General features: G+C 42.9%; 1 protein-coding gene across 6 annotated transcripts in view; it reads right to left on the reverse strand.

Annotated features, from left to right (window-relative positions):
- Positions 1–6,193: 6,193 nt before the first annotated feature.
- Positions 6,194–24,461, reverse strand: part of bel (ATP-dependent RNA helicase bel) — a 49,034-nt gene continuing 30,766 nt past the window's right edge. For 4 of the 6 annotated variants that reach the window (XM_080272115.1, XM_080272112.1, XM_080272114.1 and 1 more), the window contains 4 exons: positions 19,472–19,647; positions 15,744–15,861; positions 14,098–14,379; positions 6,194–9,228 (listed from right to left, as the gene is read on the reverse strand). In XM_080272115.1, the coding sequence (XP_080128241.1) occupies positions 9,110–9,228; positions 14,098–14,379; positions 15,744–15,861; positions 19,472–19,647 (695 nt within the window). In that variant the 3' untranslated portion in view covers positions 6,194–9,109. The remainder of the gene's footprint in view (positions 9,229–14,097; positions 14,380–15,743; positions 15,862–19,471; positions 19,648–24,461) is intronic. The other 2 variants (XM_080272116.1, XM_080272113.1) reach the window with 1 other exon arrangement.

Below are 24,461 nucleotides of genomic sequence, written 5' to 3' on the forward strand. Positions count from 1 at the left end.
ATTCAAATAACAGAGTGGCGGGGTTGCCAGGTGTTAAAGAAGATGCCATGTACTTCAAGCTAGTGTTGAACTTCCTTTTCAGTTTTTGACGGTTTTGGATTGAAAAAATTATAAGAATATGCATTCAACAGAACATTTTCGAGTAAAACGACCAGAAATATTATTGTAAAACTACGTACACGTGCCAAATATATATATATATATATATATATATATACCTACCTCTTCAAGTTCTTTCCTGTTTGCTCGGTAGTCTCAAACTTCCCCACCTAAATTTATTACCCGCTTCTCCGGTTTTTTACTTTTATAAACACAGCATGAAGTGACGTTCAAAAGCTCTGTTATGACCTTGTTACTTCCTGCCTGTCGGAAACGTCCAGTAAGCTTTGAGAACACATACTTTCCCATTATTGTTATAGCCTGTAGTGCTCAATAGTTGACTGATGATTCACCTGGTAACGAGGTCAAGTTTTTCGTATCTGATAGCAAGGTCTTTATTTCAGATTTCATTGGGTAGGAGTTGCGGCTGCGTCAGCATCTGAGGGACCCCCCCCCCTCCCATTGTCATGTTATGGTCACTCTAGCTTGGGGACGCGTGCGGGAGATTAGGGATGTGGACTGCTCCTTATAGCCTACCGTCATTTTTGTTTTAGTTTTATCCGTTTGGAGTTTAATTTTTACTATTCCATAAATGACTGCGGGCCATAGATGTTGACATAGGCTACGTTCATTAAGGTATGATGCCAATGTGCTATAATCATGTCACGACGATACGGTCAGCTGTCAACTGCTTGGTCGCTTCACGTAACTACATGTCTTCCATCTTTTCTCACACCTATATGGTAGGGGGTGTGTTTGGCTAAGCCTGCCATACAACTTGGTTTTGCGCCTCCCTCAACGCCAGCCCCTTCTCTCAAATCTTCGTATCATCCACCTCTTTTGTCTTCCCCTCTTTCTCCTTCCTTGTAGTATACCTCCATTGTCACTATTCTCTCTGTTAGGCTGCGTACTCAGAGCTCAACTAACTGCCCTCTGAGTACGAGTAACTGACTTGGGTTCTTTTCAGAACCGGGTCTAAAGCATGCAACCAAAGGAACACGGCTCAAACACAGGCTAGCCAATCTTACACGTATATTACCACGAAGATACAAGTACAGGACACAGTGCAAATGACACAGAACAAACACAGTATCAATACATAAGAATAAGAGTTGGACTACAGGAGACCAGGTAGTTGCAAGTGTTCCCCAGGTGTGGGAGGCGTCCCGTCAGGTGTGTACTCTCGAGAGAGGCGCAGGTCCCTGGTCGTGTAATGGATTGTCCGGTGTGGGCTGCGGGGCGCCGTCGGGGGAGGCTCCTCTCTGGTGGGGTCTTGGTGCGTGTGGCGGCCCTTGGGACTGGGGCCGAATAGGGCGAGCAGGCCCTGAGCTTGGAGGAGGAGGACGGCTCGTTGATTGGTCTGGGTAGGTCCTGGCTTGGAGTCCTGGGTACGTCCTTTGGTGGCTAGGGGCTGCGGTCTCGCCAGCGTCAAGAGGCCGTCAGGGGCTCCCTGCGGCGTCTCGTCCTTGGGGAGTCTGGCAGTGGCCGGTGACGTCGGGGCACCGGCTGTAGTGAGCACACTCCCAGGCTCATGATGGGGCCACTCCAGACACTCTCCAACAGGGACTACACTGGGGCACAAGCTCCACCCCTAGGGGCGTGGGGGGAGGGAGAGGGGCGTCCCACTCGGCCTCTGGAGGAGTGAGGCGAGTAAGGGATGCTACCCTTAAAGGGAGCCGCAGGGGTAGCAGACGAGGGAAGTACAGTGGACATTCCCTCCACGACAGGTACGGTGGGTGCCGCCGCGGTTCTACCATGGTCCTTTCACCGCAAGAAGTCCGTTCAGGGTGGGGCCCACCTGGTGAATCACCTCTAGCGATGCTGCCAAATCAACCGTAGTACATGCCTCTCTCTCTCTTATTTCCTATAGTCCCTGGGATGGCAGGTGAGGGAAGTACGGTGGACGTTCCCTCCCTGGCAAGCACAGTGGGAGTTGTCGCAGTCCTGCTCCCAGTGGTGGGCTGCAGACGAGGGAAGTACGGTGGACATTCCCTCCCCGATGGGCACGATGAGCGCCGCCGCAGTTCTGCTTTTCCCTGGGAAGGCAGGTGAGATGAGTACGGTGGACATCCTCTCCCTGACAAGCACGGTGGACGTTGTTGCGGTCCTGCTCCTGGTGGTGGGCTGCAGATGAGGAAAATACGGTGGACGTTCCCTGCCTGATGGGCGCGGTGGGTGCCGCCACAGTTCTGCTTTGCCCTGGGATGGCAGGTGAGGGAAGTATGGTGGAAGTTCCCTCCTAGGCAAGCACAATGGGCATTGCCAAGGTCTTGTTCCCAGTGGGGCCTGCAGGTGAAGGAAGTATGGTGGACGTTCCCTCCCCGACAAGCACGATGGGCATCGTCGCGGTCTGCTTGGGTCTGTAGGTGAGGGAAGTAAGGTGGACGTTCCTTCCCTGGCAAGCACAGTGGGCGTTGCAGCGGTCGTACTGGGGACAGTGAGAGCACAAGTTCCACCCCGATCCTGGCAAGTGCTGGTCCAGCTGGAGAGTAGTGTGGCGGGGTGGCGTACTTCCCACTGGCTCCATTGAGGGGAAGAGGGGAGCATGGTGGCGGGGGACGTAGGCCCGTCTAGTCTGGGCCCTTTACGCGCCTCCCTGTGGTCTCTCCCTGGGGTGAGTATTTTGTCATCCCGTCTGCACGCCTCCCTGAGAGGTGGGTATTTCACTCTCATTTCTGATCCTGTCCAGCTTTGTTACTCCATACATCCACTTCAACATTCTGGTCTTTGCAACATCCAACTTTTCTCCTGCACATTTTTCATTGCCCGCATCTTGGCTCCATACATCAAAGCCGTTCCCACCACTGTTTTATACAGGCCTGCTTTACCCTTAAGATTCATGGTGATTCTTCTGTCACCTGCAATTCCTCCATCCCACCTGCACTCTGTGCATTATTTCCACACCCTCAGCCTCCATCCTCAGCCACCTAAGGCCTAGATATTTAAATCTCCACTCTTTTTAATGTGGCAGCGTCTGGACCGACTCTATTGGATACATTTGTGTGAAGTTACAGAACGTGGTGAATGTTTTTGACGTATCCGATAGAGCCAGGATTCCGGGGGCTTAAATGATGAGCGACTGGAAGCCTGGCCCATTGGATTGGGCAAATTTGGGCTGTCTGGACATTGCTACTCCTCACCCTGCCCCAGGGTGGGAAAGGAGGTCTGGATGATGATGAATGATGATATATAAATGTTGTTATGCCACGTACTCAGAGATCGACTTGTTGCTCTCTGAGTATGCAAGTCTGATATTGGGTTCTTTCTAAGACCGGGTACAGAGCATACAACCAGGGAACGGCTTAAAACACAGGCTAACCAGTATATTACTCACAAAGAATACAGCGCCTTGACACAATACAATATGATAGACTATACACACTATGAAGTATAAGGGTCTGAGTCTGGGAATAGTGGGCTGGTAAGATAACTGCAAGTGGCGCCCAGGTGTGGGAGGTGTTTCGTCATGCGTGCGCTCCCTGAAGGGGCGCAGGACCACTGTTCCACTCCTGATCGTCGGGTGAGGGCTGCGGGGTGGTGTAGAGGAAGGCCTTTCACTGGAGGGGCCTCCGTCAGTGTGTCAGCCCTCGGTGCTGAGGCCGAACAGGTCGAGTAGGCGCACTTCTTTGCTCCTGCCCTTGGTGGAGGACGGTTTGCCGACTTGTCTAGGGAGGTCTTGGCCGGGAGTTCTGGGGGCATCCCTTTGCGTCTGGTACCTGCGGTCTAGCCTTCATTGGGAGTCCGACGGGCTGCCTGCGGTCTCTTCCTTCAGGAGTCCGACAGTGATTGGTGACTTAGGGGCGCTGGCTGTATTAAGTGTACCCCAGGACTCACCATAGGACCACTCCAGACCCCTTCCCATAGCGACTCCATGGGGGAGCCTGCTCTGCCCCTGGAAGAGTGAGACAAGAAGAGATGCGACCCGCTTGTCCTCTGGAGGTGTGAGACGAGCAAGGGTCGTGGCCCTCTATAGGTGCCGAAGGTTCAGCAGATGAGGCCCACACGGTGGGTGGGACCTCCCCAGCGGGCCCAGTGGATGCCACCGTGGTTCTGCTAGGCCCTGGGACTGCAGGTGAGAGGATCACGGTGGGCATCCTCTCCCCAGCGAGCACGATGGGCATTGTCGCGGTCCTTCTGGTGGCTGTAGGTGAAAGGAGCACGGTAGGCGTCCTTTCCCCAACGAGCACGGTGGGCGTCATCGCGGTCCTGCTGGGGTCTGTAAGTGAAGGAAGCATGGTGGGCGTCCATTCCCTGATGAGTACGGTGGGAGTCATCGCGGTCCTACTTGGGGAGTCTGCTGGCGCACAGATCCTGCATCGATTCCGTTGAGCTCTGGTCCAGATGGAGGGTAATGCGGCTGGGCGACATACCTCTAGTCGATTCTGTTGAGGGGAAGAGGGTGCATGGTGGTTGGGGACGTATGTCAGTCTTGTCCAGATTGCTCGTTCTCTTCTCGCGCCTCTATATGGTCTCCCCTTGGTACTATCTCATAACCATCTCGTATTTCACCTACCAACCCGGAAAGAGTGGATGGACACCTGAGTTAAATGATCCCAGATGCCCGCAACGGATTCGAACCCTGGCAATAACGGGCCGGAGCCTCACAGTCAGCAATGTTACCATTATGACAATGCCGAAGTTTTGCTGTCAGAGTTCTAGTCATCAGTCTCGTTGACATGGCATCAATGCTGCTGTTTGTCATGTCATGTCAGTGCTGCTGTCATCTAATGACAGTTCTGCCATGTCACGTCATTGCTGTTATATCACTGTCCTAATGCCATTCCAGGGTGTCAGTCAGCCAACATTCAAATAACTTCAACCATGCGAGTGGCGCAACGATTGTTATCTGCCATCTTGATTGGTTGGAAAAAAAAAAAAAAAAAGGCTGCGCAATAGCCTCAGTGATTGGTTAAGAGATTTTCTCCAAGACATTATTCTAGCTTGCCTTACCTGAGCCCAACAGAATAAACTTGGGGTAGCATACAATAAAAACAGCAGTACGGTGGCCACCCTTTAATGCTTCACAAATGACTTCCAATAGTTCTGTACATCCAAGGCCAGATTTTTTTTTTTTTTTTTAATGCTGCATGTGTTACAAGAGTGATGCTGTATGGTAATGAAACCTACGCAGTAAAGGAAGAGAATATTCATAGGCTCAAATGTACAGAAATGGCAGTGATCATATGGATGTGCAGTGCATCCTTGTACTTGAGGCCTGGGGTGGGTGGACTAGGTTTACAAATGAAGAGTTGATAGGAAGGATGGGACTGTAATGTAATGGTTTTGTGATAAGGAGGGGTAGGTTGAAATGGTTTGGGTATGATGAGAGGATGGAAGATGACAATAGGGTGTAAAAGGTGAGACGTTCGAACGTGCAGGGGTAGGGCTACAAGAAGCAGACTGAAAAAGACCTAGGATGAAGTCATACAAGTGTGAGCTCAGGGATAAGTAACTGAATAGGAAGGCTGCCAGAGATCAAGCAGCATGGAGGGCCACCATTAAGTGACCAAAGCAAACGCATGCAACCATGTTGGAGCCTTGATAAACGAAATGAACTTATTATCTATACTGCACTTTACAAACTGAAGCAGTTCTGGATATGATGCAATGTCCCTTTCAATAAAATCTAATATTTATTTCTACTGAATTAGTTCTGCCCCACTGCCATTTTTTTCTGGGGGGGGAATTAATAACATTGTAAAGCTTTAAACAGATACTGGTTTACCAATCAGTGATCCTTGCAACCTGAGGTCATAACTGCTGCCAAAACAAGTATAGCATCATAAGTATATTATCAAGTCTTTTTCATGGTGGTACCCATAGTAATGAGAGGAGGTTATCACTGAAACTGAGCTAATACAGTAATGTGACTTCTCGAGCCCAACCCTCTCCATCAAATGGGTCTAGGCTAAATAGAATACAATACAAAGCATGTCCTCTGGCTGAAGGGGCTACAGTAAACACCCTGATACAACACAGGTATACTGTAAGAACTAGTATTAACCAGCATGTATCCATCCCCCATAATATTTTCACTGGCCATATGTGTGAGAACACAATCTTTTCATACCAAGGTTATATTATACAATGCTAAATATTTTACTATTTTTATTAGACTTTTAAGAAAGCTTGATTACATATTCTAGTTCATAAATGTTCTAAATGCCAGAGTGAATATAATAATAGTAGTAGACTTTCAATTTGCCATCCCTATCAATGTGAGATCTCTCCTTAAATCTCTATAGAAATGAGAGAAATAAAAAATAGCTTGCAATCTTGTATAAAAAGACAGTACATTTTATCTACACAATATTTGGCGCAGAGACCCCCCGTATTATTTCCCCAATATTAGGTACACTTATCTTTCCATGGGAAATGTTGAGGACTCCTTCCTGACCCACCTGGGAGCTCCATGCCAAGCTGCCCAGCGGGCCCGGAAGATGACATTGCTCTTCCTTCTTGTTGTTGGAGCGGCCCCATGCCCCCCCACCCACACAAGGTGGGGCGGGGTGGGGTCTCAGCTCCACACGACTCACTGGCTCATTATTACAAAGCGTGGCTGATGCTCCCGGCATCATGGTGATGGTGGTGGTGGAGGTGATGCTACTGGTAAGAAACTTCTAAGTCCTGTTTGGCTAGAATCCCACAACAAGCCAGTACATAAAATTCTTATCTGTACATTGAATATAAACCACTGTACCACAAAAAAGTAATAATTTCATATAATTTGTTTGATACCCTAGCTAATAATGCAGCATTGAACTGCAGGAGCAGCAAAACACCAGCAATGTTTTTGAACACAGAATCTCTGCTTAACAGATCATTGTGCTAACAACTTTGTACCTGATCAAGCTCCTGGAAATTATATATATTTATTCTAGCACCAACCAGTTACAAGGAGCTTATGAGATAAGTATGAGAAATGCCCAACCTTCAGATCTATGGGCAGATATTTTGTTCACAGGTACCAGGAGCCAAATTCTGTCAACTGGCACACTCCTGCCTGATAATAAGAGGAACAGCGCTCCATCACCGACTAGAGTTAGTCTGAGGTGAGCATAAGCACCACTGCTTATGTCATCATCTACAATAACAAATATGAATTACTAAATAAAGACAACATTTGTACATGAACATACAAACTAACAATCTTTGGCAATGCTCAGGCTATGACTGAGATTACAAGTATAACTATATAAACATTTTGCGAGTGATAATGATAAAAGTGGAATGTGGGCCGTACCTCTGTCTCACTACGTCAAAACCGGCCGCAACCCGACCAGTTACGGCAGGAAGAGCTGGCAGCCCTCAGTCGGGGGCGTGTCTCTGCCACAACCCAAACCTGGCCCCGGTCCGCCCGCCACCGCGGGTACCCTCACTATCACAGTAATAATGGCAGTGTTCGCCAACCTGGGTCCAGGCACACACCACCTTCTCATAAGCTACACTATCTCCACTTAACGTCTAAGAAGGCTGCCGTGTGCCACGGCAGTCGGCGGCGGCGCTCCCACCGGGAACACTGTGCTCGAACACTGGCTAGGTCACCCTGAGAGCAGTCTGGCTCAGGGAGGGATCATTACTGCAACATGCCAGCCTCTCTGCCTTCAGGAGACCAGGCTTGAGTGATGCTGTGGCCGTGAGCGGCTCCGGCCGCTACTGTGTAGAGGATGCTGTTGCCAGCACCCAAGTCCAACCAAACACAATGGTATTCATTGTTGAAAAAAAAAAAGGAAAAAAAAAAATATACATATATAACATGATAACTATTGGGTCTTCAAAATCCAGAAGGAGAGACAAAGACACATCTCCATTACAAAGCCTCCTTTAAGATTCAATCCATTTCACATTTTAAAAACAAAACATTTGGAGTGGTCCAAATGCAACTCCAGACAAGTCAGAGTTCCTTCTGAGTACCGAGAAGAAAATTTGAATTGAGTGCAACCACAGCTGCTCAGAGGCTTTTTCAACACTACAATCAAAAGGGACGGCAAAATATCAAATGATCAATAAAACTTCCCAAAAGCCATGCTACAGAAGTCTATAATTATAATACCTTAATGAACGCAATGAAGGCGACTGCTGTTGCCCGGGCGACTGAGAGGGCTTATAATTACGTACCCTCTAAAATCTGTGGACACCCGCCACGCCCGGCAACACACCCGCTACAGTACACACCTGACACCGAAGTTTACAGCAGCCGAACCTGGACGTAGGATTTATTTATACAGTGGAGGTTCAAGAGTGGCGCGGTCTGCATCACAGTAATGAGTTTTTTATCATTTTCCAATAAAACAAGGGAGCTACTTGGAGTGCTACACAGTGGATTGTGGTATGATTACCCATACTATAAGGTTGTGACGAGTGGCGCTTAGTACTACTTCACCCCTTGTCTCTAACTTGAAAAAACACACAGAGAAAGCTTGCAGGAGACTCGGGATTTCCTATGACATTTCATTTTTTTTATCGATGCAGATCCCACGCATGTAACACCAAACAGGGTAACGTCCAGTGTGTATGTGGTTTGAGAGTTGTGACACATTAATTTCCATTACAATTGCAGCTGGTGTCACCGACTTCAAACAAACAGCAGGGCACGGGATTTGACAACACTTACATAGAGTTTGACTGCTGCTTAAACTTTTCCTATGCCACTTTGTGGTCACTTGTTACTGGGTAATAAGTATGAAGCAATACACATTTCCTGGAGTATTTCTTCAGAGAACAATAAAATTAATTCATAAATAAAAGATGAACCATCTCAGTTCAATAAGTTCCGAACAAGGAAAGACTGACCAAACAGATGTCAGCCTAATGAAAAAGGTAACTAAATAATGAGCGCTCTGGGGCGCAACCTTACACACTACACGAGATGACGGCGGTGGCCACCTGGCTAAACTAGAGAGAAACAAAGCGAACGCAAACCATAGAACTGCCACTACTGATAGAGTCCCAGCGGCAACAAGTGTGGCACAAGATGGCACAGCGGGGGGCAGGGCGGAGCGGGGTTGCCTCAGTTGCCCCACCAGTCAGTGCCTGACCCACCGGAGTTGCTGTAGCTGTAGCTGCCTCCACCGCCGAACCCGCTGTACCCTCCATAGTGGTTGAGGTGTGGGGGCGCTGCAAACACAACTACATCTTATCATACAGAGCAGACCACACTTAAACCATACACAAAAATAAACACACACACACTTCATCACAACCATTCTTCTCTCAAACCATCACTTCCAACACAACTCAATCCACAGACATTCTCTTATAAAATCATTTCATACTCACCCTTCCATCCACATTATTCAGAGCAGACCACACTTTAACCATACAAAAACATACATGCACTCTCTCAATCATCCTACTCTAACTAACTTCCTACAACACAATACACACACTATCCCCATCACAACTCACCTTTTCATCCTCACCATACAAAGCAAAACACATACAAACATACATATATTCACTCACTCATATATAGAGCCCTCCATTAACACCCCCACAACTAACCAACTTGCATTCTCTCATCACAACTATTCAAGACACCTTCACATATCTCTCTCTCTCTCTCTCACACACACACACACACACACACACACACATTTATATTATCCCTAACCACCATCCTACATTTACCCTCCTCTCTTACAACACATCTTCAACAACCATCCTACACTCACTTTCACATTACCTCACAGCTCAGCTCATCTTGAAAATAAGTCCTCATTTCTCTAATCATATCCATTCTACACTCACCTTCACTTCTCACACCACACACACATCCTCTTATCCTATTCTCACCCTCACTTCAGATATCACATGGCCACCCTACTTTGACACCCTCATTTACTTTGCCACCCACTCTCATATCTTGATTGACATTCATTAATTCCCTCACTCACAGTATTTTCATTACTCTCAAATCATATGTCTACTGACAAGTTATACTGTTTTTAAATACGTAACAATTAACTTTAATTTGTGTACATTACTGAAAATGCACAATATCCAACCACTGGGCATACAGCTTACAAGGGAACCAGTAATTATATACCAAAAATATTAGAATGTACTCTAAAATTATCATGAACACTGGTTGATAAGATGATGGTAGGGTGTGTATCATTATGCATGAGAATTCACTACTGTAACTAAAGTAACCTGATATACAGCAAGCTGAAGTTGTTAACATCTGAAGTACTAATTACAACATGCGGGTCTCTGAAGAGGAGACAAACACTGAAATGCGGTATAGTAAGATTTCATGTTCAAATATATCAAAGGTAAAGAAACTCAACAGTATCTTATTTTATGTTTGGCACTTGTCTGTATTAACTTCTGAGCACCTTGTGTATAATGTACAGTCGATCAAGTGTATCAGTGCACCATGTAAAACAATCGGTGCACTGTGTAAAACAATCAGTACACTGTGTAAAGCAATCTGACACCACGGTCAATGGCTACTGGAAAATACTGATTACTTTTTCCTCACACTGGAAAACCTGCTTTCATAGGGATGTCATATCACTTGCTTGTGGCATTTTTCAGCTGATACTATTTACATATGTTTAACCCCTCTGTGGCCGTTGGCGTCAAACGACATTATACTCTAACGTGGCCGTCAGCGTCAATGCAGAGCAACTTGTAGAAAACTGCGAAAATTTTTTGGAAGTAAACAAACGTCTCGGACATTTTGAGACTGACCTACAATACACTCCCACACACCCCATCTGTCAGTTCAGCACCTGCTGTCGTGATGAGTGGACGTCCAATTTTTGCTTGTGGCCATGCCTAAACACACACATCTACACCCACTATCTCAACCCAGACAGAAAATATCATCTTTCTCCTCCCTTGCGAAACATACAAAACCACTCCGTTTATGATTATAAATAAATACGGGCATAAACAAAGAGACATGAAAATAAGAGAAACAATACATTTTCGTTTGGTATCTTTACCTATTTCCTCAGGTTTGTTGTACTGTTTTGGATCATTTTACATATTGTTTGCCTTGCACAAGCATAACAGGAAAGTCTTCCATGTTCATGTGATGTTTTTTGTGAGTGGAAAGGCCTCCCTTCCCTTCCCGCTAATCAGCTCGTGTGAGGTGCGAATAGCAGGTTGTCTCGTTTTTCAACCCTCACTGTCAAGTCTGTACGCTCACGGGATGATGTTTATCCGGTTTAAGTCTGAAAATAGACATTTTTGCCTCCTTTTTCCAAGAAACTCCACCACCCAGACTACAAAAATAAGTCGATATTACCATAAACACAATAAACACCGAAAAATGCAAAATCCATCCATCTAATCCTGTGTTGCCCCATGAGAAGTATAGGGGCCTGGGGCTAGGCAAGTTGGTCCTGACATTTAAGATGACAGTGACCAGCCACACTCATCCCTGAGTGGCATTACGTGAGCAATCAACCCCAACCAACCCTTGCATATAAACCTGCACCGGCTTAATCCGATTGGAACACCTTAATTTCCCGCTAAACCACCGGAAGCCATAATTTGGTTATATGGTTACCACCCAGCATAGTAAATGGTTTCCTGGTGTACAGGAAACCATTTGGTTTGTCACTGAAAAATGCAAAATAAATTCATAATATCTTTTTTTTTTTTACTATTCAAACCTCGCAGATTATGTACTGAAAAACTTCAAAATACACATATCTAGTCATTTCACGCCATTTCAGTACAACTGACAATGTTAAAAAGAAAAGAAAAGAAAAAAAAAAGCAATGTTGCATCACGGCAATATCTACCTGTGACTGATATCAGCTGCCTAAATCTGCACAACTTCTGCATTTGATTCCACGGCTCAGGATGGGTTTAGGAAGCTTAAAATTGCACTGCATGGTGCACTTGATGTTCCTCTTCAATTAAAAAAAAAAAAAAAAATTCAGAACTTCAAAAATCGGCCCCAGGGTCAGCCAGTGGGTCCCGACAAATTACGACGCTTGGCCACAGAGGGGTTAACAGGATGAAAACAGACTACGTGGATCATTTTGGATAACATCATCTCCCTCCTGTGAGATACTTCTAAGATCAACTGTCCATGACTAGAAGTAAAATTCCTAAGTTTCAAGTACGAACACCAAAAACACTTTCACGCCCAGCTCAGCACAGCACTTCAGGTCTTGGTCGACAGAGAGACTTTACATGAATAATGGCTACCAATCAGACTGCAGTTGTAAATGTCATTGTATTTTTGTACTCAGTTCTTGTCAACTACAGACAACTCTATGCAGATCAAGGTAGACTGTGAGCTGGAGACATTAAAAACGGTCTTCATTTAACCACTTGATTCCTAAAATTTAATATCAAATACTCAAGTCCATTCTCCTCTCCTTCCCCAATTTCAATGCTATATTCACAGATGTTTGAATGTGACATGATGGACTGAGGTGTACATCATTATTCAGCTATAGGTGATATTATGCATCTTTGTCCACTGGGTTATTCACGCATCTATGAATAAGGAGGAGGAAGGGAAGGCAAATGAACTTTAGTATTAAAAAAAAAAAAAAAAAAAAAAAAAAAAAAAAAAAAAAATAAATGACCTCCTTTCCCACCCTAGGGCTGGGTGAGGAGTAGCAATGTCTGGATAACCCTAGTCTGCCCAACCCAATGGGCCACACTTCCATTCACTCATCATTCAAGGCCTGGAATCCTGGTTCTATCTGACACTCTCAAAGCATTCACCACATTCTATAGCTTCACATAAATATATCCGATAAAGTCAATCCGGACACGATCGTGTTAAAAAGGGGTGCCAAATCCCTAATCGTGCACTTCTCACAACATTCATCCAGCCAGCTCGATCTCTTGTCAGTCCCCTAGCCTCACTGACTTCCGTAATTCTCTTCCTCGCACACTCATCCACCATATCCCTCCACCTTCTCCTTGGCTTACCTTGCCTCCTCCCTCCTTCAAATTTGCTCTGATATACCTTTTTCACCACTCTATTGTTATCCATTCTCTTCACATGACCATACCATCTCAGTACACTCTCTTCGATTCTTGTGTCCACAGACTTCCTCACTCCGCATCTTTCATGAATCACATGAATTTGCATCCCATCCACTCTCTATACTCCACGTACATTCCTCAGCAGTTCCATCTCCACTGCTCTCACTCCTGACTTTTCATTTTCAAGCACTAACACTCCTTCATGTAAGCCTCATGCAGCTGCAACATTCAAGTCTCTGTTCTTATCAAGGCCTTCATTGCACCAGGCAATTTCCTTCCTTGTATCAATCTACTTTCCACTTCTTTTGTACATTTTCCTCTTTTCTATCACTGCACCAAGGTATCTGAACTCTCTCACCAATTCCAGTCTCACTCCATACACTGTAACATTACACTGCGAGTCACCTTCTCTCTCAGTAACCATCACTTTTACTTCTTTCTATGTTTACTCTCATGGCAAGACGCTCACAGACATCAGGAAAACTCTGCACCAGTCTACCAAGTTCTTGTCCAGTGCAGTATTTGCAAGCAGTACTGCATCATCATCATCTTAAAAAAAAAAAAAAAAAAAAAAAAACACGAATTGACAAGTCACACCAATACTTTGAGTCTGCAGTGCCTGGCATAAGGCAAATTATGATGGAAAGTTGTCTTGGCACAGCCTCTCTTTGGTAATTACTCTAGTGTGTTGCAACTCCTTGAACTGCAATGGATGCCATTAGTACCTTCATTGTGGTGATGGACTTTATACTATATTCTTGAACTGCAGTCAGTTCTTCAATGGTGGGAAGGACTTTCAAGTTGTGAAAGGGTTAATGAAGGCTGTTTCTAACCTGGCTAGTTTGTTTCTTAACCTGAATAAAATTGCCAGGGGGTGGGTGGGGGGAGTGAAAGGGTCAAATATTTTGCTTCAGCTCATACCAGATGACTGATCTGTTCTGCTGGGAGAAATTTCGTTGGTGAATGCTCCAACTGAGTGACCTGAAGTGTAGTGCCAATGGTAATGAGGCTCAGAGCTGAAGTACCCACCTCCTCCAAAATTGCTGAAGCCTCCACCTGGCCGTGAAGCGCCGCCAGCATGAGAGCCCTTGTTGCGGTCCACCTGACGGTAATCCCTGGAACCAAATCCGCCACCACCGAACCTCTTGCCGCCGCCACCGCTGCGTCCTCGGCCTCCACCACCTCCCCAGCGGGTCTCTGAGGCAATTACCTCCAGCCACTTGGGAAGCTCCTGTTTGGCCTCCTGCAGCAGCTCAACCAGGTCACGCACCATATTGCGGTTCTTGTCATTGAAGAAGCTGGTGGCCAGTCCTGAAGCAACCACAAATCATAATACAACATTCCTTCATTACAAAAATCACATAGCTGGTGGTCAGTCCTGAAGCAACCACAAATCATAATACAACATTCCTTCATTACAAAAATCACATATCATATTAATATATTTTGTACCAATTTACTATCTGATCTACCAAAACATACAACGCAGTTTTTGAAGGAAGAAAAAAAAAAAAGTTTATTGTGATGCAAAGCAAGGATGAATATATCATGTAATAATAATTAATTGTTAAACAATGAATGAATGAATAAACAAAATGAATAAGCAAAAAAATTGTACTACCTATCCTTTTCACCATTAATCATCAAAACAGGAGGAAATTGGTGTGACACAACTCACAACTTCTAACATGTAAAAAGCTAATGTGTAATGGCTTACTGCACTGAAGAATATTCATAGCATATAAGATGAATAACAAACAAACTACAATACTCACGGTTCTCAAAACCTGTAATAATGCCAGAATAACACCTCCTTAACCCCTTGGCTCCATATAACATTCCAAACATGCCGATCGGTAGACTGTCGTACATTCCGGAGAACTGCATGAAATACTGTGAACTTTTCAGTCATTTTTCACGCTTATGCTTGATACGTGGATCGCGAATCATCAGTGTGGAGTGCAAACTTTGTTTGAATAATATGTTACCATGTTTGGTTAGATATAAGTGGGTCAAAACACATGATGAAAACATAATTATTAAAACAGGTTTTCCCGCACCAAGGACGTAAGAAATGCTTAGGGCTGCTGCAGCCTAAGGGTTAAACTACCTCCAACACTGATGAGCACAAGGATCAAGGGCTAAGCTACCTAGTAATTTCACAATATAATGACCAACTGCTCACCCTCGAGTGGCATTATGTGAGCAATAAAATACTGTATAAACTCAAGTCATCATTTTTGGATTTAAATCCATTATGGACCATATCGAGCAGGAGCACCTTAACCCACTAAAACACCATCAGAGCCCAATATATAAAGAGCCAATACTGAATAAAGTTGCCAACATGACCAGTACAACAAATGTGGAGAACATAATCCTCACTGTTGGGACAAAGATGATGAATAGCATGCTAATCTCTTGACTAGAGGAATATCACATGTATACTTCCACTACATTAACACCACTGAACCAACAACATAATGAGATGACCAAGGTTACCGTTTTATCCAAAACATCCAGTATGTTGAACATACCTTACTATTCAACATCATGCTGATGATGAGGACGTTATGTACCTCACCTACCATAATCTTTACCAGGAGGAATAAGGTATGCTTACTTGCACTACATTAACACCAATTGACCTAATTAAATAATGGGGTGATACTGACCAAGGTTGCCCATCCGTCCAGTACGTCCAATACGGTGAACATACTCTTCAATGTCCGAGGGCAGGTCAAAGTTGATTACATGTTTAACGTGGGGAATGTCCAAACCACGGGCAGCAACCTGGGGAGGCAGCAGAAATTATACTCTCTCTCTCTAATACTTTACCTATCTCTATATCTCTGTTCTTGCATTTCACTTTTGCTTCCCTCTCTACCTATGTGTACCTATTACATGTCTGCTTGATATATGATAAATTGCTATAATGGTGAACCAAAAGGTTAGATCCATTTTCTGAATACAGTAATGATGACAAAATGATCGCAGATTCACTAGAATGATGCCTTCCTGTCAGCTGTTTAGGCCAGGATGGATGCCTAGTGTTTATATTTGCTGGGACTGTCAACCTTTAGTTCCATTTTGTGCACAAAAGGCCACTGAAACACTACTACTATAGCCAAATAACAGTGCAAGTGCATAACAAATAATGCAGTATGCAACATTAATTGAAGTGATAACTTTTTGTATGTGAAATATTGAAACTTGTGATTTGGAAACTGTCTGGCAAGGATGCTACCCCTAGTGGAAAACGTGGTGTTACTGAAGGCACCAAGCGTAAGCCTTTAGGGTAGCTTATTTTGGGAAGTGAAGGCTTCCCTCCCTATCCCCACTGAACCCATGTTATATCAACTTCACTATACAATAAACCACTGTGCGATGGGTTTTCACTTGACATAACCCCACTGCATATCAAGGCGTGACTGTATACTCTGTCTCTCCTTATCTATCAATCCAAGTTGTTGCGTTTCTTTTCACCCCCCACTCTCTCTGTCCCTACCTATGAGCGCTTTTCTATCTCACGTGCATTTTTAAAAATTCCTCCCTCTCCTTCTCTCTCTAACCAACTCAGTCCAATGATTTTTTACATTTCATTTTAATCTCTATCACCTCCTGACAGATTTGTGTAACTTATTAAACACCATTTGAATGAGGGGATGAATGAAGGCACAAATGAACACTTCCACGAAAAAACTTGTTCTAACTCTGATTGGGAATGTTTTGTAACTACCTGACAAGGTTCTGACTAGGTGTTATGAGCTCATCCAGTGCCGCCACAGACAAGAATTGGCCTGCTATTCCACTGCATATCCTTCACACTTACATGCATCAAATCAGTCATCTTATGGGCTGAGAGTCCTTCAAACTTTTCTCACACCAGAGGGAGATGGCCTACTATTCCACTGCATCTCTTCACACTTATCTAATGTTCATTACTTCCCTCTTTGATGCATCAGATCAGAGTCATCTTATGGAACCTTTGGAGGGGTGATATTAGGAATACCAGCTCAATACTACGACCACTCAGTCTTCTGATCTGTTACGAAAAATCACCTGGTAAATTGTGATAAACTTTCATAGTCAGACATTCTCTGATCTTTTATTTTAGCTAATTATATATAATATATATCCATCCATCCATCATCCATTCCTATGATGCCCCATGAGGAGTGTAGGATAGGAGCCCAGGAATAGGCAAGTTGGTCCTAACATTTAAGATGAGAGTGACCAGCCTCACTCATACCTGAGTGGCATTACATGAACAAAATCTATAAAGGAGTTAAAGAATTTTAAGGCCCCAGGAGAGGATGGAATATTTCCTGAAATGCTTAAGGCGGAAAATGATGAGTTGATGAATGCGCTTTAGAAACTTTTTAATGTGGCTTGGGATAATGGTGGAATTCCAGAAGAGTAGAAATATGGAGTGATTATAAAAATACCAAAAAAGGGAGATTTAAGTGTATGTGGCAATTGGGGGGGGGAGGGGATAACTTTGAAACCTGTAGTTGCAAAAGTCTTTTCCAAAATCTTGTTGAAATGATTAGAGCCAGTAACTGATAAAAGTTTAAGAGAAGAGCAAGTGGGATTTAGAAAGGGTTGAGGTTGTAATGATCAGATTTTTATTGTAAGGCATCTAATGCAACAAGCTAATAAGATGAAAATGCCACTTAGTATGTGTTATGTGGATTTTGAAAAGGCGTTTGATAGTGTTTCATGTGGAGTTATTTTGAAAATTATGAGATTCTATGGTATACCAGAAAAGTTTGTAAATATTATTAGAAGCCTGCATGAAGGTACCGGTACTTTTGTAAGGTAATGGTGGGTGGTTCTTTGAGTGATCCATTTGAAGTTAGGTCAGGAGTGACTCAAAGAAGGAGGAGTTCTTTCGCCATTGCTGTTTGTTTTGGTTGTGGATTATGTTATGAGAAAGGTTGTAAGGAGAACAGGTGCAGGAATTAACTGGAAAGAAAATATGAAGCTGATGGATTTGGACTATGCTGATGATATTGTACTGATTTGCGGAAGTATTTACGAGATGCAGAGGGTGCTTGATTGTCTGGTGGAGGAAGGAGAAAAAGTGGGATTGGTAATAAATTGTGGAAAGACTGAAATTATTGATATGAACGTGGAGAACCAAATCGATTGTGTAATTGGGAATAATGTGGTGAAGAATGTAGAAAACTTTAAATATCTGGGAACGATTGTACAGTATCATCTAATGGATCATTAAACAATGAAATTGAGGAGAGGATTAGACACGCTTGGCAAGCTGTTGGAATATTGAAATCTGTTTGGAATGATAATATGTTTTCGATACATACTAATGTGAAAATTTACAATCCACGGTTAGACCAATTTTAATTTATGGCCATGAGTCATGGTACAGTACAATTGCAACAGATCAGAAAGTATTAGAATTTGAGAATAAAATACTGAGAAGGATTCTTGGGGTAAAGGGGCAAGACAGAGTTACAAATGAAAGAGTAAGGGATATTATGAGAGTGGAACCAGTTAATGAATATGTGAGACTGTCTCGATGGAAGTGGCTGCGGCACATATACAGAAAAGAAGGCAGTTTAATACGGGATGTGCCAGAGTGGACTGCTAGAGGAAGAAGAGGTAGAGGTAGGCTGAGGGAAACGTGGTTGAGGACAATGAAAACAGAAGCAGGAGAGGTGTGTTGGTGGGACCTGAAGGAGATGGCAAGAGACAAATATTGGTGGAGAGAGTTCATCGAGGCCCTATGCATCCTGTGGGGTGCCACAGGAAATGATTGATAGATTGATTGATTATATAGTAGTAAATAATTGAATATAGTAGTAATTATATAGTAGTAAAATGGTGCACTGTAAATCACGAGATCATAAGCAAAATGTCACATACTTAAGTTTGAGTAATTTCCCAACACTAAAAAAGTCCAGTCAGAGATAAGAGCTCATCTACCATCCCAGTGTCAATTTTATCCTTCAAGTGCATCTACCAACTTTCCTCACTGGGCAATCAAACAAAGGAGCATCAATTACTGTAATAAAAACATACCAAGGCTCTCTCAGCATAAGTATATTAACGTGCAAAGTAGAGTGAGAAGCAGATGACATGAAATACAGTATTAGACTAACGTTATCACAAGTAGTCAGTAGTACTGAAGTACTGTACCAGCAAATACGTAAATGTGTTTATAAGAAAGGATACATACCTACCCATTTTGTTGGTGATATATAGCACTTTTCCCCTCCTACCTGGTGCACTTATCAATGCACCAGGCAGTAAGGGAAACAATTCGACATCTCACCAGCAGCTGACATAACACTAGATAATATGAACAAATGAATCACTGCTGTACTAATGAACGTAAACAGAAGCAAAGAGCATTATTTAATCCAGACATACATACAGCAGTGGCAACGAGAATGGGGCACTGGCCGGAACGGAAGACCCTGAGTGCATCCTCCCTCTCGCGCTGGCTGCGGTCACCGTGGATGCTGGTCACTGGGTAGCCGTGGCGGTACAGGAACTCTTCCAGGGCATCCGCACCCTTCTTGGTCTCCACGAACACCAGCGTCAGCGATTCTAGGGGGGACGGTCAGCAGGGGTTGGGGGCGGTTGGGGTTATGCCAGCCCTGAGTGTGGTTCAGAGGAGGGGGAGCGTGTTTGTGCTTGTGAATCTTCTGAACTGCCGCACTATGATTTTATTTACCTCTAGTAGCCCTGGATGTGCTTACTAGTATGTGTGTGTGTGTCTGGGGGTGGGGGCAGATTTCAATTACAGATTCATCATCTTCCTTAAGCTTACTCAGTTCAGAAAATACCTCTAGTGGGGAAAGTTGTGTGTTTGTAGCTTAAGCTTTTGAAATATCAAAATTATTACATTACAGTAGGAAACACTTCTACGGAATACCTCACTAAATTTTTTTTTTTTTTTTTTTTTTTTTCCAGATATGTTCAGCATATACAGTATATTAAACCAAAGACACAACCCTTTCAATTCAGTTTTATAATTTTCACTTTATTCTTATCCACAGATGATTTTATTCAGCTCAGAAGACTTTTAGAAAAGGGGCTGGTATAGCTATTACCAACCAGCCACTAACTTAAAACTTAATAGAATCATCCGTAGGTAGCAAGAATAAAATAAAAACAATGTCACCAGATTAAAGGAGTTAAAATGTGATGGTGAAATAACAGTTCTCAGACCCTAAAAATTATATGCCAGATGAGTGACAGCGCAGAAGCTTGATTATTTTATGGCAAAGAAAACACTAGGGATTTTTCTTCTGATCAAATATCTCTTCAATTAGTTATGTTAATTTCAATTATAAATCATCAATTAAATACAGGGTGGTCCATAAACAGCACTCCACTAGAAACTAATCAAGCAGTATCTTATGTGTCGCAGGGATGGCTCAGTATGCTGGTGTGGGCTTTAGTGTGGTACTTGGGGTAGGAAATGAACAAATGATGCAGGAACGGCATTGATAACGCATACTGAACTGTCCCCACAACACAAAAGAAATCACCCGGCAGAGTGGAAGAGTAGCATTACATATGGGCCACCCTGTATATAAAGCATAAACTGGGGTGCAACATCTACCCACCTTTTTACCTCTTTGAAGGTAGTAACACTGGGGCTGCATCATGGCATCACACCCAATCAATTAGCTTATTTTACTTTATTTAATCCTATATCTCCTCTGATAAAGAACAACAGACCAGGGGCTGCTGTTTTCTCTTGGGACATGAATCAATGGAGAAGGAAATCTTAGTTCCTTCTCTCTCCTCCAGCATTATCATATTTCCTATCTTGATTATAGAGGTAAGTGATAGTTATTATATCTTTACATCAGTTATGAACCTTCACAATGACTTTAGGTGAAATAAAATAGCTGAATAAAATCTGAAAATGAACATATCTGTTAATATAACTTCACTGCTGAGTTTATAGTAAGCTGGGCTGTTTCAGAATCTAAACCCTGGAGTTATCTGGTTGGTTCCAGTGACAAGATATATATTAGTAATCTGCTTTCTTGGCAAGCAATGTCTGTGAGGATTCAGAAGTGTGTTTTCATGTCTGTTCTTCAGTCTCAAATCAAGAAGGAAATGAAGAGAAACAGGGAATTCAGTCAAGAACCTCAACTAGGTAGTGTCAGTTGGGGAGATGGTCTGTCAAGGATACAATGTCATGCTTACATGGTCAGATCTGACAGAGACTACAGGCAGTCCTCCTTGTAAGCAGGGGATGTGCTGCAAAACATCAGCACTTCTTTGACACCACTGCTACTGTTAATTTGGACAAAATGGCAATTCACCTTCACATATACCAACAGAACTTTACTAGGCCAATTTTCTTCACTGCAGATCAATAGGAAAAAAGATATATATATATATTTATAAAAGGAGGACTTACTGTATATCATAAAAAAAAAGTGAACAGCATGCTTGCTTAACCCATTCAGCCCAAGGACTCTTATCTATTTCACTTCTGCTACTGCCAGACAATCTTCTTCAGCTTAGGAAGTCCCCTCACAGTGCAGAAGTCTGGAAACTAGTACAGGTTGAACCTTAATTTAGCCAAATTAAATATAGTAAAATTCAGAATTTACCAGCATGGGGAGGGGAAGGAGGGAGAGCAATGTTTGGGTTTAATGGCAAATATGACCAGCACCCAAATGAGTTCAATGGAACTTGGCTGCTTGGCACTGTCTTCCAGGTTGTGACACTAAGTGGAATGTGAGTTTCTCACACCCACCACTCCATTTGTTTACACTATATGAAGCCTTCCCCAACCTCCAGCTGTTCTTGTACTAAATATGGCTCTTAATACAGCACCTCTGTCATCACTCTGGAAGCACTGACACCAAATGTTGTTGATAAGCACCATTTTTTTTTTAATTTATGGTTAGAGTAGATTCTTTTGCAAATGAGTACTTCCTCCCCTTTACCTTAGAGTCCTCTAATGCACACACAGAAATCAAAGGTGGGCCTTCATGCCCTGCACTAATGTACGTACAGTCACCCCAAGATGTGATAGCAGAGTATCCAGAAGTTTTTGCTCAAATGACAATATATATATTTCTCTCTGTATCCTAGTAAAAGAAAAATTAATCTGTATAACTGCGTTAGGAAAGTCAATAAAGGCTAAAATACACGTTCATTTCAAATTTGAAAGAATGAGCTTTTTAGTTATGACACTAAGAAATCATCAACTTCAGAACTACAGCTCAGAGGCAGTCAGGATTAATTTGTGGAGTTTAAACCTATTATGGGCAAAAACAATAATTTATGAACAGCCTAACACTGAAATGATTAATGAATAAATTGTTAAAACAAATAACTAATATTAATGAAATTCTTTCTAAAAACACCAAACAATAACTTCAATAAATTGTTTCTGCAGTCTCCATGGGCAACAGAAGGTGGGAAAACAAAGGAAGTAGGCTATTCAAGATGGACCATCCAGAAGCACAAAGAGAGACATTTGTTGCCCAGAAACAAACAGTTACAGTATTGCACTATATATGGCTAGTTCTTCCAGTAAGAGAAATCACTTGAAGACTTAACATAAGCAAGAGAACAATTCATCGGTGGATAAAGAATCACGAAGACAGAGAATCTCCAAAACTTTCCAATAAGTGGAGATCCTCGTTGCACCACTAGGCAGCAGGATGAATTATTGTTTCAGCTGTTCAAGAACAACCTTTAATCTTTAACAAATGATGCATCTGAAAATCAACGGAAGCACTCCACGAACAAAATCTCAACTGGCTTCCTATACTAGCCGATTCTTGCTTGAATCCAAAGTAACAGCATTAGGCCATTGCTTCAGGAATATGATGGGCATACTATGTGGAGTAATAAGTAACACATTCAAGTTTGAAAGAAACGCAGAGTAATACATAACACATTCAAATTCTTAAGATGTATCAGTTTGAAATACTAATATACTGTATCACTGCCCCAGACTATTCAACCTAAATAATACTCAGCAAGTTGACCTGTGTAAATTATTCGACAGCCAGCTCAAATTTGCAAGAAACTGGGGACATAATATTATGGTACTAGCTCAGAAATATGGTTGGTATACTATTCTCAGTGCTACACAAAAAATTGGGATGACACATCAGACACTTTTAAATTCTAATATATCACTGCCTTATATTGCCCATTCTTACTGATGTCCTGCATGATGAATTACCAGTATATATTTCATCAGATGACGTAATGTGATGAAAGTAAGAAATGATTACAGTATTTATAATCACTCTTCATCTAACGTCTAACAGACCATAGTGACCGAAACAGTCTGGAACTCTGCTATCACTTCTTGGGGGTGACTGTATAGTAGTGCATTAGATCCTTTACCCTTAAACAACTTTTTCTGACACCTGGCGGTCAACTGAGTTCACCTCCAGCCAGCTGTGGTAAATGAAGGTATACTTCTAAGGGTTGGCTGAGGTTAATTTCTCATGTAATACCACTTGAGTTAATAACTGATCACTTGCCTTAATCGTCTGGATTTAGTACCCTAGCCCCAGGCCCCTATGCTCTGACTGGGGCAATACTGGATTGGGTGAAGGATCAGCACTTTACATTATACGACAGACCATATCCAGTTGTTTGCATATTAAATGATTTCAGCATTTCTGTGGCCTTCTTTGATGTACCGTTGCCATTTCTGCTTATGAGATCTGTGATGATCCCTACATCTGAAATATGATCGACTGTTGCCCAATCAGTATTCCACGAGCGTAACCTACTTGTATTTCAAGTGCTTGACTGAATTCATGAAAGGCTGGGTTTAGCAAAAGGTTGTTGATCCTGAGGTTTTAATTCAATCAAGGTTCAACCTGTTATGAAAGTATTTTTCATATTTCATATCAATAATGAAAGGCAGCAACAATAAACTCGATAACACATCACTAGACTGACAGGGTTTTATCACTCTTTAGGACTAGAGTGGTTTCCTCAGCTCAATAAAATAAGCTGGTTGCAGTCAGACTGAAATACTAGCCTCCCAATGCTCCTTCTGAAGAAAATGAGAGTGGATACAAGGACCCACGCTAAAAATTATACGTCCCGTGCTACACTACTTCCATGCTTTCCATAACTCTCCATTTCTTATAAATTTTCTACCTCATCTGCTTAACACAAGGTCTCTTTCATTACTCTCTGCTTTGACTTGCAACTTTTCTAACTCATTCTCTCTCACATAATTTTACTCATTAAATTTCCCTATATTATTCTCAAACTTTTGGTGCACTTCATCTCGAAAACTGAATGCATATGGCCATGCTTTTCATTTATAATTTTGGCCCATAAGACACGATTCTATGTATAAGTCCGGTAAGGTATTTTTCAAGCTGCCTGTAACTCAATTCTAGTTACCT

Source organism: Coenobita brevimanus, chromosome 49 (assembly GCF_032717465.1).
Source record: "Coenobita brevimanus isolate Jiangsu-jjx chromosome 49, ASM3271746v2, whole genome shotgun sequence".
Lineage (NCBI taxonomy): Eukaryota > Metazoa > Arthropoda > Malacostraca > Decapoda > Coenobitidae > Coenobita > Coenobita brevimanus.